Source organism: Dryobates pubescens, chromosome 35, assembly GCF_014839835.1.
Source record: "Dryobates pubescens isolate bDryPub1 chromosome 35, bDryPub1.pri, whole genome shotgun sequence".
NCBI classification, from domain to species: domain Eukaryota; kingdom Metazoa; phylum Chordata; class Aves; order Piciformes; family Picidae; genus Dryobates; species Dryobates pubescens.
The window spans coordinates 8,132,422-8,146,090 of NC_071646.1; the positions used below are offsets into that span (position 1 = coordinate 8,132,422).

The window sequence follows — 13,669 nt, forward strand, 5'->3', positions numbered from 1 at the left end:
CTGCAAGGCATGAGGCAAGTGCAGGTGGAGGAGAACCCTGGGCACAAGTCCATTGACCCTGAGCTTCACCCCCACAAGCCCTGTGCCCTCACAGCTCCCCAGCCCTCTCCCAGGGGCAGCAGTGGAGTCTGCTGTGCTGGACAGTTTGAAGCCTCAGCTTGCCAGGGTGCTGAGCCAGCCAGTTCCAACTCCACCATCACCCAGATGGTCCTTGGGGTCCCTTCCAGCCTGGCATTCTGTGATTCCTTTCTGAGCACCATGGAAGCCTCTGGATGATTTCCTCCTCACAGCTCTCTGAGCTCACAGCCCTGCCTGCCCCAGCACCATGCCCCCAGCCTGAGCAACAGGTCTGGATGTGGCCTAGCATCAGCTCCTGCAGCTGTTGGCAGCTTCTATCCCATCAACATCCCTGCTCCACAGACTGACTGCAGAGCAGCTATCCTCTGCTCCACCTCCCCTGCTCCCCACATTGTTGAAGACTGAGAAATTAAGTCCAACATAATTGGGAAATGTAGAAGTTGAGGCCCTTCCACCCCCACAGCAGGAAGCTGGGTGCACTGCCTGCTGTTTTGCAGCCTGCATTAAGGACCTGCAGAGCAGTAGCCTGCAGGGCAAAGCAGGAGCAAGGAAGAGAGGTGAGGAGCAGTGTGGCTGGAGCCTCAGCTTTTGGCATGCCCTGCTCCTGCTTCTTGCAAGGGATCACAGGATCACAGATGTCAGGGGCTGGAAGGGACCTCCAGAGATCACCCAGCCCAACCCCCTGCCAGAGCAGGGCACACAGGGACACATCCAGGTGGGCTTTGAGTGACTCCAGAGATGGAGACCCCACCCTCAGCCTGGGCAGCCTGCTCAGGTGCTCTGCCACCCTCAAAGGGAAGCTCCTCCTTGTGGAACTGCCTGTGCCCCAGTTTGTGTCCATTGCTCCTTGTCCTGTCCCTGGGCACTGCTGAGCACAGCCTGGCCCCATCCCCCTGACAGAACCCAGGCTGCCTCAGGTTGGAAGAGACCCTTGCAGGTCTCCCTGCCCAGCCCTCCTGCAGGGAGCAGGGATGCTGCTTCCCCTCAGCTTCTCTTCCCTCTTTTGCTTCACCACCCCACTCCTCACCCTCCTGGCACTCCCCCACCCCTTTGCACCAGGCCATTTGCTGTGGTCCACACATTCCCTTCCCCTCTGGGCATGCCTGTGGCTTGTGCCTGTCCTTCCCTTGGCATTTGGAGTCTCTGTGCCCAGCTGGCTCTGCTGTGCTTTGCATCTCCTGTGGCACCCCTTGAGCTCCCAGCCCATTTACAGCGTCCCCTGGCCAAAGGGGCTGCAGGAACCAAGTGTCACCTAAGGACACTTCCACTCCTATTCACTCTGTGCACTAGGGGCTGAAAGGTGCCAAGTATCACCCACCTCCACCACCTAAGACCTGGTTTCATGGCTCAGCCATGCTTGGGGTTGCATCCCAGAGCCCTGCAGGGCTGCTGTGCGTCACCTCCCAGGCTTCTGGGAGCTGCTGAGACAACCTCCACAGGCTCCCAGGCTCTTTCGAAACCCCCTGGGAACCTGGCCAGAGAGCTCTGACTTGCTTCCAGCCTTCCTGCCCAGCCTTCCTTCCCAGGAGCAGGAGGCTGGAGGGGGGGAGCTGGTGAGCAGCCAAATCCTGCCCTGGCAGAGAGCAGTTTCTTGGAGCTACTCTCTGCAGCTCCATGCTGATGTTTGTCCAGCTGAGACCCAGGAGGTGTTGCACATCTCCCTGTCCCCTTCTCAGCATGGAAAACACAGAGCTGCTTCTGCTCTGCACCTGGCACAGCTGACTTCTGCACAGTGGCTGCAGGGCAGTGTGAGGGAAACAAGAAGTCACTCAGCTGCCTTCACTTCTCCTCCTTCTTGCTGCCCTCCTAAAACACCAGGGCCAAGCCCTCTCCAAGAGCAGAGTTGCTGCTCCAGGATCTGCATGCAGTCAAAGCACAGAATCCCAGAATGGTTTGGGCTGGCAAAGGCCTCTGAGCTCCCCCAGGCCAACCCCAACCCAACCTCCCCATGGCCACCAAACCCTGGCCCCATGGCCACAGCTTGCTGCAACCCCTCCAGCCATGGGGACTCCACCACCTCCCTGGGCAGCCTCTGTCCAGCCCTGACCACTCCTCCAGCAAAGACATTTTGCCTCCTCTCCAACTTAACCTTTTCCTGGCACAATTTCAGACCTTTTCCTCTCCTTCTATCCCCTGAGACTGGGGAGCAGAGCCAACCCCCCCACTGGCTGCAGCCTCCTCTCAGGGAGCTGCAGAGAGCAATGAGGTCTCCCTCAGCCTCCTCTGCTCCAGGCTCAACCCCCCCCAGCTCCCTCAGCTGCTCCTCCCCAGCCCTCTTCTCCAGACCCTTCCCCAGCTCTGTTGCCCTTCCCTGGCCCTGCTCCAGTTCCTCAATGTCCTTCCTGGAGTGAGGGGCCCAGGACTGAGCCCAGGATTTGGTGGGACCTGAGGTAGGCATCCAGTGTGGTGGTGCCTGGGCAGCTGAGGCCTGCATGGTGCTGCTCCTCTTAAGGCTTTGGCTGCATTTGGTCAAACCAGAAGGCTCCCTGAGTAGCTGAACCTGAGGAGGAACCTTTCCCTCTGGGGGCAGAGGCTTCCACACCTCAACCCTCAGCTTTTCTGAGAAACCTGAGAGACTTTTTTACATCCCAGCTCCTCCAGCTGCTCAGCTGTGTGCCTGGCTTGTGATCAGCATCTGGCCACAACTGCTCCTTTGAGGCAGCCTGGAGAGGTTTCTGTCCTCAGCAGCTCTCAGCACCCTGCTGCTCTGCAGGAGGTAACACCCCCAGGGGTAGCTGAGAGCACAGCCTGGCCTCCAGCGGCCCAGGGACCCTGCTGAGAGCTGTCAGCAGCCTGCAGTCCTCCTCCCAGGGAAAGGGTTGTGCAGAGGCTCTGCAGGCTCCACATGCACAGCAGCTGAGGGGTGCAAGGGAGATGCAGGGCCAGCGGCTGGGCAGGGCCGAGGCAGCCAAGCGCTGAGCCGCCAGGCTCGGGCAGCAGGGCAGAGGAGTGCTGGGGTCCCAGGAGGGGGATGGCTCCGCCTGAGGAGCAGCACAGGGAGCTGCTGGAAGATCAGTGAGCTGGCAGGCTGGCTGTGGGGCAGGGAGGGTTGGAGTCAAAGAATCGTTTGGGTTGGAAAAGACTTCTGAGAGCAGCAACTCCACCAACACCTCTGGGCCAGGCTGGAGAGGACCTCTGAGGTCATCAAGTCCAGCACCTAGGTGCTCAGGCCAGCAGGAGCAGAACAGGCTCACTGTCTCTTGAGGACACTCCTTCAGTGTGACCAGACCTGGAAGAGTGGAGATCTAGCACCCAGCTCTGTCCCTGCAGCTGCAGGCAGCCTGTGGGGGCTGGGGGCTGTGGCATCCCTACCTGTACAAGCCTGGACACAGGCAGTTGTGCAGCAGAGACCCTGCCCCACAGGGACAACCCCTGCAGGTCAACCACTGCCAGGGCTGCCTGGTCAGCAGGGACAGCAGGGACATGGCCTGAAATTGTGCCAGGGGAGGCTGAGGTTGGAGAGGAGGCAAAATGTCTTTGCTGGAGGAGTGGTCAGGGCTTGGCAGAGGCTGCCCAGGGAGGTGGTGGAGTCCCCATGGCCATGGGGCCATGGTGGGGTTGGGTTGCTGGCTGAACTCAGAGGGCTTTGCCAACCCAAACAGTTCTGTGATTCCATTCTGTGGCAGGACTTCCCCTGCTGCAGCCCTGCAGACAGCCCAGGCCCTGCAGAGCTATGTCCCTAATGGGACTGGGAGCCAGGGAGGGAGACTCTGAGCTGCCCTGATTGCTGGGCAGCATCTCAGATGGGCAATGATGGGCAAAGGAAGTGCTAGAGCCAGGGCAAGGGAGTGTCTGTGGAGATGGAATCATGTCCCAGCCCAGGGGAAGACTAAAGGTCTTCCCCACAGTAAATAAGGGGCCAGCTCCTTCTCTGCAGCTCCATCCTGCTTGGGCTGGGCAGCAGGGTGGCCTTAAGCACCTTGGCTGCAGAAGAAGATGTCCCTGATGGAGGCTGTGAGGCTGCTGCATGCTGTGCCTGGGGTATGGCCCAAAGAGGGTTTTCTTTTCCATCAGCAAGTCCTCCACTCCCTGCTGCAGCTCCTTTTGTGCTGCCTGGATGCCACCACTCTGCCCTCACGTATTGGCCTCTGCCCACCAGAAGTGCCTGGGAAGAAAGCCAAGCTGGCACAGGGACAGGGGGCACCTCTGGGTCACCAGAGATCATCCAGCAGCCTCCCTTCCCACATCACCCCTGGCAGGGTTCAGTCTCTCCCCAGCTGAGTCCTTCTGGGTGGCCCTAGGATGTGCCAGCCTGAAAGTCAGAGCCAATGTGTGTCGTGGCCCTGCCCCCAGGGGCTGTGTCTAGGGCCCAAGGGCTTGCTTGCTGCTCCCTCTCTTGCCCAGTCACTGCTGCTGGCACCCTGCTGGGCACACAGGGGCTCTGTCTCCTTGAGTGGCACTTGAATGCTGGCAAGTGTCACCTCCTCTGCCATCACCCAGATCCCCTAGTTCCCCCTGGCAAGGAGAGAGGGCCTGACTGACCCCAAGGCCTGCAAGCAGGGACTTGCTTCTCCACCAGCCAGGGCAGCAGGCAGCTCTCCCAGGCTCCCAGGCCAGTGCATGGCACATGAGACCAAGCAGAGCACAGTGCTGTGTGCAAGGCAAGGTGTCACATGTATGGCTCTCTGAGCTCAGGGTGAGCCTTCTGCTGCTCATGGAGATGTGTCCTGGGAGAGAGCTCATTCCTGCTTCCCATTCCAGCCCCTGCCCCGAGGTCTCCTGCCCCATTGCCTGCCCAGCTGTGCCCATGGTGCAAGAGGAAGGCAGCTGGCTGTGGGTGATGCCAGGTGACACTGCACCCACACATCCCCAAGGCTTTTTTCAGCCTTGAAATCCAGCCAGCCCCTACTGGTGGTGGGCTCAGGTGTGTAGAAGGGACCATGTCCAGGTGGGGAGGAGGAGGGGACCCTGGCTGAGGTCGTGCATGCTCACCTGGAGTGCACCAGGACTGCACTTTGTCCAGGGCCTCAGGACCCCTTCAGGACATGTGCAGACCCCTCTGCAGCAGCAGCACAGCCAGACCAGCTGGCAGAGGTGCAGGGACAAAGCCCAGTCTGCCACCACCACAATCACCACATCACGTCCTGGACACCTACTTGCTGGGCCTGGGGCAGCCCTGCTGCTGCCTTCAGAGTGTGGTGAGGAGTGAAGGTGCAGTGGGGCTGAGGCAGAGGCCCCAGCCCTCTGCAGGGCAGTGCTGGAGCAGAGGAGCACCAGGAGAGCAGAGCAGACTCACAGTGTTTCCAGGCTGTGCAGCCCCTCGAAGCCGTTGGCCCCCAGGCTCTGGATCCGGTTGTTGTGCAGGTGCCTGTGGACAGAGCAGGGGTGGTCAGTGAGGGGCAGCTGACCCCTTCCAGGCAGCCTGACCCAGGGCCCAGGGCCCAGGGCCCTCCTGCAAGCGGAGCACAGGCTGGGTGAGGGGCGTTAGGAGTCCCTCTGCCTTGCCCCATGGGACACTCGCTAGGGGCAGCAGAGCCTGCAGCGCAGCTCCGGAGCTCCCATCCCTCCCAGGAGATCCAGGCTGCCACAGGAGCTTCCCACAGCCCTCTCCTTTGATAGCTGCTGGCTGGCTCTGGATGAATAGGCTTAAGCAAGAAGCTTCAAGGACCAGCCTGGGGCTCCCCTCACATCCATCCCAGCCCTGCAGAGAGCTGTGTGGCTTCAGCAGCTGCTCACAGGCTGCTGCCTAAGGACAGAGTCACATTTGGACTCCTCAGAGCCTTGGTAGCAGCAAGGAGGCTTTGGGCCTGCACTCATCCTGTCCCTCACAGTTTATGATCATCTTTACTTGCAAAAACAATTGGAAATGCTGCCAGTGCCTCATTAGCTGCAGTCTGATTGCAGTGAAAATTGTCTTCAGTTGAAGGCTTTGGGGCTGCTGGCCGAGGTGCAGGGCCCATGGGACCAGCTCTGCACTCAGGCAGTTTTCTCCCTCTGCCCTTCCATCCTGGTGCATGAAAGGAAAACGCTGGGGAAAGCAACCTGGAGTGGTGCTTCCCTAAGCCAAGGCAAACCCACTTGTGGGGTCACTTGGGCTCAAGGGCCTGGGTGCACTTGGTAGAGGGTGGATGTCAAAGTCAGATGTGGACCACCAGGAGAGGAGGCTGGGGTGAGAGCAGGCAGCAGTGTGAGTTGGCTGATGGCAACTGCTCTGTGCTGCTGCTTCCACCATTTCTCTGCAGGGCACAAACATGCAGTGCTGAAGGCCTGGGGGCTTCCCAGCCTCAGTGCTGGCAGGGAGAGCCACATGTTGGCCTTTGGGAGCTCTGTAGGTGCTGAGTTCCCCTGGAGTCTCATCTGCTGGGCTCCCTGTTTCCTGGGCCTCTTTCTCCCAGTGTCAGTCTTTTGGCAAAGCCAAGACCTTCGTCCCTGGATTCCTCCTCCCTGACTGCCAGAGCCTGGCTGTGTTGTGTGCACAACTGAGTGGTTTTGCCATCTGCCTGGTGGGAGCCACAGGGCCCACTGTGTGTCTCCCTCTGAAATCCCACCCAGGGTACCTCAAAGTCCATACAGAGAGACCTTGGAGCTGCCTGAGGAAAGCCTGCTGGAAAGCAGGAGAGGCCAACCCTGCTCTGGCCAGGCTGCCCTCCAGCACAGCCATGCTGGCACTGGGCTGGCTGCAGACAAATGCCCACAGAGGGGGTGAGGTCCATCAGGATACTCTCCTAGCTCTCTGTCAGGGTAGGTTCCCTCATCAGTTCATTTCACAGTCCAGGTTCTCCCCCAGCACAGAGCAGCAGGAGGTTAATCTGCTGCCACACTCTTGCCTTGGGCCCTTGCCCACGCTCAGGGATGCTCCAGCCCTTGTCCAACACTGCTGCCTCCTTCCAAGGGCCTGGGGGAGGCTGCACATTGGCAGGTGGATCAACGACTTCCTCCTTATTTGCTGCTTGAGCTAAATCTGTCTTGGCTTGACAAATCTCTCCCTCCACCTGGATCTGAGTGTGAGCTCCTTGGCTGAGCACAGGCAGCTCTCCCTGCCAAGCGTTCCAGGGTGAAACAGGAGGGAGCTGGGAGTGGAGGAGCAGCCAGGCTCTGGGGCAGTTCGGTAGGGGCTTGCAAAACAGAAACCAGCCCAAGAAGGATGTTTGTTGTTGGGCTGGGAACACACAAACATGTCAAGGGAGGGGAAAGGTGTGTGATGAATTGTGTTTGCTCCTTGGAGCAAGTGGGAAAGAGGGAAAGGAAGGAGCCTGTGAGAGAACTTGGTGTGATTGTGACTCTCAGAGGAGAAAAGAAGCTGAGATACAGCAGAATCTCACAGGAGAGCTTTTGCTTTGTCACAAGGGAAAGAAGTTCAAGCCCAGGTGGTTTCCTCTATCAGCTGCCATGGAATACCTCCAGATCAGGTTGCCCTTCCTTCACTTGGCACTTCCACTGCCCAACAATTTGGTGTCCCTTTGAGCACTGGATGCTGCATTTGGTTTGCATCTGGAGCTGCAATCACAGCAAGCAGTGCCTTGAGATCCTCTTGCCCCACAGCTGTGTCCTGTGAGGAGACACCTTGGGGAGAAAGGGAGTGCTGGGTGCTGGGGAGGTGTCGGGGTGGCACAAGAGGACACCTTGCCTGAGCTGGGCCCTGCTGAGGAGCTGAGTGCCACTCAGGTCAGGCAAGGAGACAGGACAGAAAAGCCATCACCTGCTGTGTTTATATTTGGCTCCAAAGTGCTTTGTCTGGAGGCAGAGTGATGAAAACCATCAGCAGGATGTTCTTTGTTGGTGAGAAAGTGATCAGCAACCCCCAAAGAAGGCTTAGAAAAAAGTGCTGCTGTGGAAGCTGAAGTCTGCAGTTGTTACCCAACCACATGGCAAGAATAGAAACAGGAGAGCTGGAGAGGTAAACACTGGAGAAGGCCTTCCTGCCTCCCCCCTCCCCTGCCTGCTTCTGCTCCTCGGGTAAACACACGCTGGCAAGTGGGATTGCAACACCTCCAGTGTTTGTCAGCCTGGGCTCAGCCCACACCACCTCATGCTCTGCCCTGCAAATTGGCTCTGGGCTATAAAAAGCCCTTCTGATAGGCAAAGCCAGGAGCAGTCTGGAAGCCCTTGCTGCTGGAGCCAATATCCCACCACTGCCCACAGAGCTCTGAGATCTGGGTAGCTCCCTTTGCAGGGGGAGGTGCAGGGAGGTGGCTGAGGCTCCATCCCTGGAGATATCCAAGGTGAGGCTGGACAGGGCCCTGGGCAGCGTGATCTGGTGGAGGATGTCCTGCTGAGTGCAGGGGGTTGGACTGGATGAGCTCTGGAGCTCCCTTCCCACCCAGAGCATTCTGTGACTGATTCTGAGTGAGGCTGGTTTGGAGCCATCCCTGAGAGCAGCTTTGTGCAGGGAGGAGCAGGACAGTCACTGCTGCTTTCTGGGCTGGGGTGGACTTGTTTCCAGTCCTGCACTTCCACTGGAGACCAGGGGCCTCTTTGAGAGCAGTTTTGACCTCTGGTGGGATGGCAGACAACTTGCTCCATGTGCTCCTGCAGCAGCCACCACATGCCATGAGCCAGGCTGGCTGTGCCAGGGGCCCCCACACTGTGCCTGGCTGCAAGGCAATGCCACTTGCAGGGCCTGGAGGGTTCCAAACGGCCACAACCCCACTGGCAACTTCATAGAACCACAGAAGTTAGGGCCTGGAAGGGACCTCTGGAGCTCATCCAGTCCCAGCCCCTGCCAGAGCAGGGTCACCCAGGGTAGGGCACACAGAACACATCCAGGTGGGGCTGGAAAGGCTCCAGAGGAGACTCCACAGCCTCTCTGGGCAGCCTGCTCCAGGCTCCAGCAGCCTCACACCGAAGAATTTTCTCCTCAGGTTGAGGTGGAACCTGCTGGGTTCCAGGCTGTGTCCACTGCCCTTCAGCCTGCCACAGGACACCGCTGAACAGAGCCTGGCACCTCCTTGTTGCCCCCACTCTGCAGGTGTTTGTAGACATCAATGAAATCCTCTCTCAGCCTTCTCTTCTCCCCAGGGTTCTCAGCCTTTCCTCAGCAGTCCCTTCATCATCCTCATAGCCTCTGCTGGACTCTCTCCAGCAGTTCCCTGCCCCTCTTGACCTGGGGAGCCCAGAACTGGACACAAGGCTCCAGATGTGGTCTCACCAGGACAGAGTAGAGGGGGAGGAAACTTAGGAGCTGCAAGCCTGGAGATGCCTCCTGCAAGGGCAGAGGGCACTTCCACCTTGCAGAGAGGGCTCAGCAGAGGAGCTGCTGTGCTGAGTGGTGCTCACTGAAGCTGCTTCTCTGGGGGAGGAGGAGAGCAGAAAGGAAGGGAAAGGGAAATGAAATCACATCTGCATTGTGCACTGCTCTGAAGGTGCTTCTGGTAGCCACATTGTTAATGGAGAGGATAATTTGGAACAGGTGCAGGAAGAGCAATAAAAATGATCCAAGGGCTGGAAAAATCTAGGATGGAGCCTTGGAAAGCTCAATCTGCTTAGCTTATTAAAATAGGATCAAGGGGATGTGTGCTGTGACCTGGAGGATTCTGCCTGGCTGGAAAATGGTTCTGTGATTTAGTGGAGGAAAAAAACCCAACCCAACAAGAACAAATGTCTGAAGTCAAAGCCAAAGGAAGCTCAAATGGGAAATGTGAGTTGGGTTTGGATGATTAACCACTGGAGCACACTACAAAGAGAAGTGGTGGAGCCTCCATCACTTTCATTTCTAATGACTTCAGGTTTTCTTCTCCAAAGGACAAATGCAAACCTTCCCCAGCAGTTGTTTGCAGCAGAGGATAAGAGCCAAGGTCAGAGCTGAGTTCTCCCCTGGCCCAGCCTTTGCCATGATGAATTTCCAGCTCTCTGGTGGCCAAATTGTCAGTTTGGCCACGGAAAAGTGGAGAGCCATAAATCACAGGTGCTGCAAATCCCCACGGGGTGTTTCTGGCAGGGAGGGCTCAGCATCAGGCTTGCCTGCTGAAGAATGGAGCCTGGTCAGGACTGACATTGCCAGGGGGGGCCTGGAGTGCTCCTCACTGCTTCCCTGAGTGCTGGAGAGGGAAATTCACTTTTGCCAAGCACAGTGCTTGGCCCTCAGAGGGCAAAGGCACTCTGCAAAGGGAAGGCCATGGGTGGAACCCAGATGTTCCAGGGGATCCTGCTCTGAGGAATGATGAACTGCACACTGCCTGGCACTCCCCAGCAGCACAGAGGTTCCCAAGAAGTTCTCAGAGAGGCACTTGTGAGCTGCCTGCTGCAGGGGAAGGCAGAGCTGCACAGGGCAGCCCTGGCACTGATCTAGCTGGGGGCTGTTTGTTGTCCCTTGCACTCAGCTCTGCTGAGCCCACACCTGGAGAGCTGTGTCCAGCTCTGGGCACCTCCACACAAGAGGGAGGTGGAGGTGCTGGAGCCAGGGCAGAGGAGGGTAAGGAAGGGAAGGGCCTGGAGAGTAAATCTTGTGAGGAGCAACTGAAGGAGCTGGGGATGGTTAATGTGAGGAAGAGGAGGCTGAGGGGAGACCTCACTGCTCTCTGCAGCTGCCTGGAAGGAGGCTGTGGAGAGGTTGGTGCTGGTCTCTTCTCACAGGTCATTAGTGACAGAAGAAGAGGCAATGGCCTCAAGCTGCAGCAGGGCAGGGCTAGGCTGGACATCAGGAGTGCTCAGACACTGGCACAGGCTGCCCAGGGAGGTGGAGTCCCCAACCCTGAAGGCAGGTTTGGGGTAAACCTTGTAGAGTTAATGGTTGGAACTGATGATCCTGAAGGTCTTTTCCAAGCTGAATGTTTCTGTGATTCTGTGCAGGGGAAGGCAGAGCTGCACTGGGGAACCCTGGCACTGATCCAGCTGGGGGTTGCTGTGCAGGGGAGGGCCAAGGTCCCACTGCTGTCAGCTGACACTAGTGGTGCTCAGCTCCCCTGGAAAGCAGGGCTGAGATGTTTGGTGCTTGCTCCCAGGCAGGGAGGGCACTGGAAATCAGTGAGGCCTTTGGCATGTTGTGGCCAGAGTAAGAGCAGAACAAGGATGAAAATGGGAGTGGGAAGCCAGGCGTCTTGGAAAGCAGTTTGCTCCTCTGGTCACCAAACTATGCTGACAGAAAGGGAGCTGCATTGTGTCCTGGCAGGACTAAAACTGCAAGGAAGAGAAATCCTGCTAAACATTCTTAATTTACTGCCTTTAGATGTCAACACATCAGCTGGAAGCTCTTCCTGGGTGACTCAGGAGTGAGGCACTTGCAGCTGAGTGGTTTGTCCTCACCAAAGCAGCTGAAATTCAGGTTGCCTGAATGCAGTAGAGGAGGAGGAAACCAGCCTGAGCTATGGAGGAAGAGGCTTTGGTGTTTGGGAGCTGTCCAAAAGGCAGCTAAGATGAATTGGATGACCAGAGGAGACAGAAGGGCCAGGACAGATGGCATGGTGCCATAGTATGAACTGGCACACTTGCCACAGCCTGTGGTCCTGGTGTCTTTGTCTCAGAGGCTGCAGGAACAGACACCTGTGGTGTGTGCACCAAGCTCTCCTTGCAAAATGGCCACCTGGATGGGGACTAGAAAAGCCCTGAGGGAAGGGAATGACAGCCAAAACCACAGAGAGGGCACAGAGGGGGCAGAGACAGAGCACAAGAACTAGAGGGTGCTAAGCAAAACTGATTGGCAGTGCCATGGAAACTACTTCCTCAGCATCCTTGCTTTCAAGCCTTGTGCGAGGGTGGAGAAAGGTCAGGGCCAGGCAAGAGCAGGGGAAGAGCTTTTGGGCATCCTGGGACCAAGGTAAGTGACTGCCCTGAGCTCACAGCAGGTGAGGCAGCAGGTGCTGGAACCTTCTGACAGTGCTCATCACTGCAGGAATCAGAGAACAGAATCTCAAAGGTCATCTTTCCCACCCCCCTCTTCGGTCAGCAGGGACACCTCCAACTAGAGCAGCTTGCTCAGGGCCACCATCCAGTCTGAGCTGGAATGTCTCCAGGGGTGGGGCCTCAGCCACCTCCCTGGCAACCTGCTGCAGTGTCTCACCACCCTCACTGTGCAACCTAACTCTGCTCTGCTCCTGTTTCAAACCTCTCATCCTATCACTCCAAGCCCTGATGAAGAGCCCCCCCCCAGCCTTTCTGCAGGTCCCATCAGATACTGAAGGTCTGAGGTCTCCCTGGAGCCTTCTCTTCTCCAGCATGGTTGAGCCAGTGAGGTTTCCAGGAGCTAAGGCCCCAGCTAGAGACTCAGCTGAGTTTTGGTCTCCTTTGCTCTAGCTGCCACATGATGAAAGGAAAAGTACCCCAAGCCTCTCCCCTGCCAGGCTGCCACGGGGCTGCAGAGCAAACCTCTGCTGAGTGGCAGCTTTAGGGGAGGTTACTGCACCTCTGTCTCATCCACATCCCAGCATCTCTGCTGAGAGTGCTCCCAGCTCCCCTGGGGACACCAGCAAAGAGGACTGCAGGGATGTGACAGCAGAGACACATCTGCAGCGCTGGGAGAATTCCTGGGGTGTGAGGTGCTGCTGGTAGACCTCTCTGGGGGCCCAGGCTGAGAGAGGTGCTGGGGCTGCTGGTTTGAGAGTTGACTTTCTGCTGGATTCAGCTGACAGAGGAGAAGAGGACACTGCTGTGGTGCTCTGTCAGGCTGTCAGCACAGCAGCATGGGGGTTTCAGATGCTCTCTTCTAAATGAAAAATCTTTTCTGCTTGAGCCAGAAGCAGCTTTTTGTAACCCCCCCTTTGCTTCATAGGAATCAGCAGCTGGAAGCTACTCAGGGCTCTGTGCTTGGAGATGCTCAGACACCTTCTGCCCTGAACAGATCCAGCGTGGAGGTAACACAGAACCACAGAAGTGTGGAAGGGACCTCAAGGCTCAGCCAGTCCCAAGCCTCTGCCATGGGCAGGGACACCTCACACTGCAGCAGGTTGCTGACAGCCAACCCAGCCTGGCCTTAAAAGCTTCCAGGGATGAAGCTTCGTCTTTCAGTGCCCTATTGCCATGAGCCACCCTGAGCAGCCAAGGCAACTCCTGTCTGCCCCCAGCAGCAGGGTGCCAGGAGCACAGCACACAAAGCCCTCATTAGCAAAGGCAGGGGCAGGCTGGTACCAGCTGCTGAGCCTCACAGATCCCATGCTGGGTGATGGATGTGGGGCTCTGCTGCCCTGCTTAGATACCTGCAGCAGCAAGGGATGGGAATAAGATCAGGGAGTTCCTCAACTGAAGGTTTAATTTATGAGCAGAGACTGAGCCCCTTAACTTATCCCAGGCTGAGGCTTGCACATCCTGCTGGTGGTGCTTTGTGTGGGTGCAGGATCATCACCCACACCTCTCCCAAAGGCAGGAGGAGGAGAAGCACATCTCTGCACCTGGGAAGTTCATGCCCTCAGCCATGGTCAGCTATGTCCATCAGGCTGTATGTGAGAGATTGCCCTGTGCTCCTCCACATCTGCCCTTGGCTCTCCTCCCCAGGTGCTCATTCCAGTACCTCTCAGGCTGGAAGCTTCACAAAATTTATGGCAGCAGCCAGATCCTCTCCATCTAGGAGCAGATTCAGACCCTTGCAGGGAAAGGCACAGATGTGTCCTCTGTGTGCTGGGAGGGAACCTCCCCTCACCAGGCTTGGTGCCCCTCTTGGCTGGCTTTGGGGGTGTTTGCTTTTCAGTTTGGTGGATGAGTGAAGCAGGACAACATCCCTGGT

General features: G+C 57.6%; 1 protein-coding gene across 1 annotated transcript in view; it reads right to left on the reverse strand.

The window, feature by feature from the left end:
• LGR6 (leucine rich repeat containing G protein-coupled receptor 6) overlaps positions 1–13,669 on the reverse strand; it is a 223,372-nt gene that overhangs the window by 77,220 nt on the left and 132,483 nt on the right. The window contains exon 6 of the mRNA XM_054176315.1: positions 5,315–5,386. Within this exon, the coding sequence (XP_054032290.1) occupies positions 5,315–5,386 (72 nt within the window). The remainder of the gene's footprint in view (positions 1–5,314; positions 5,387–13,669) is intronic.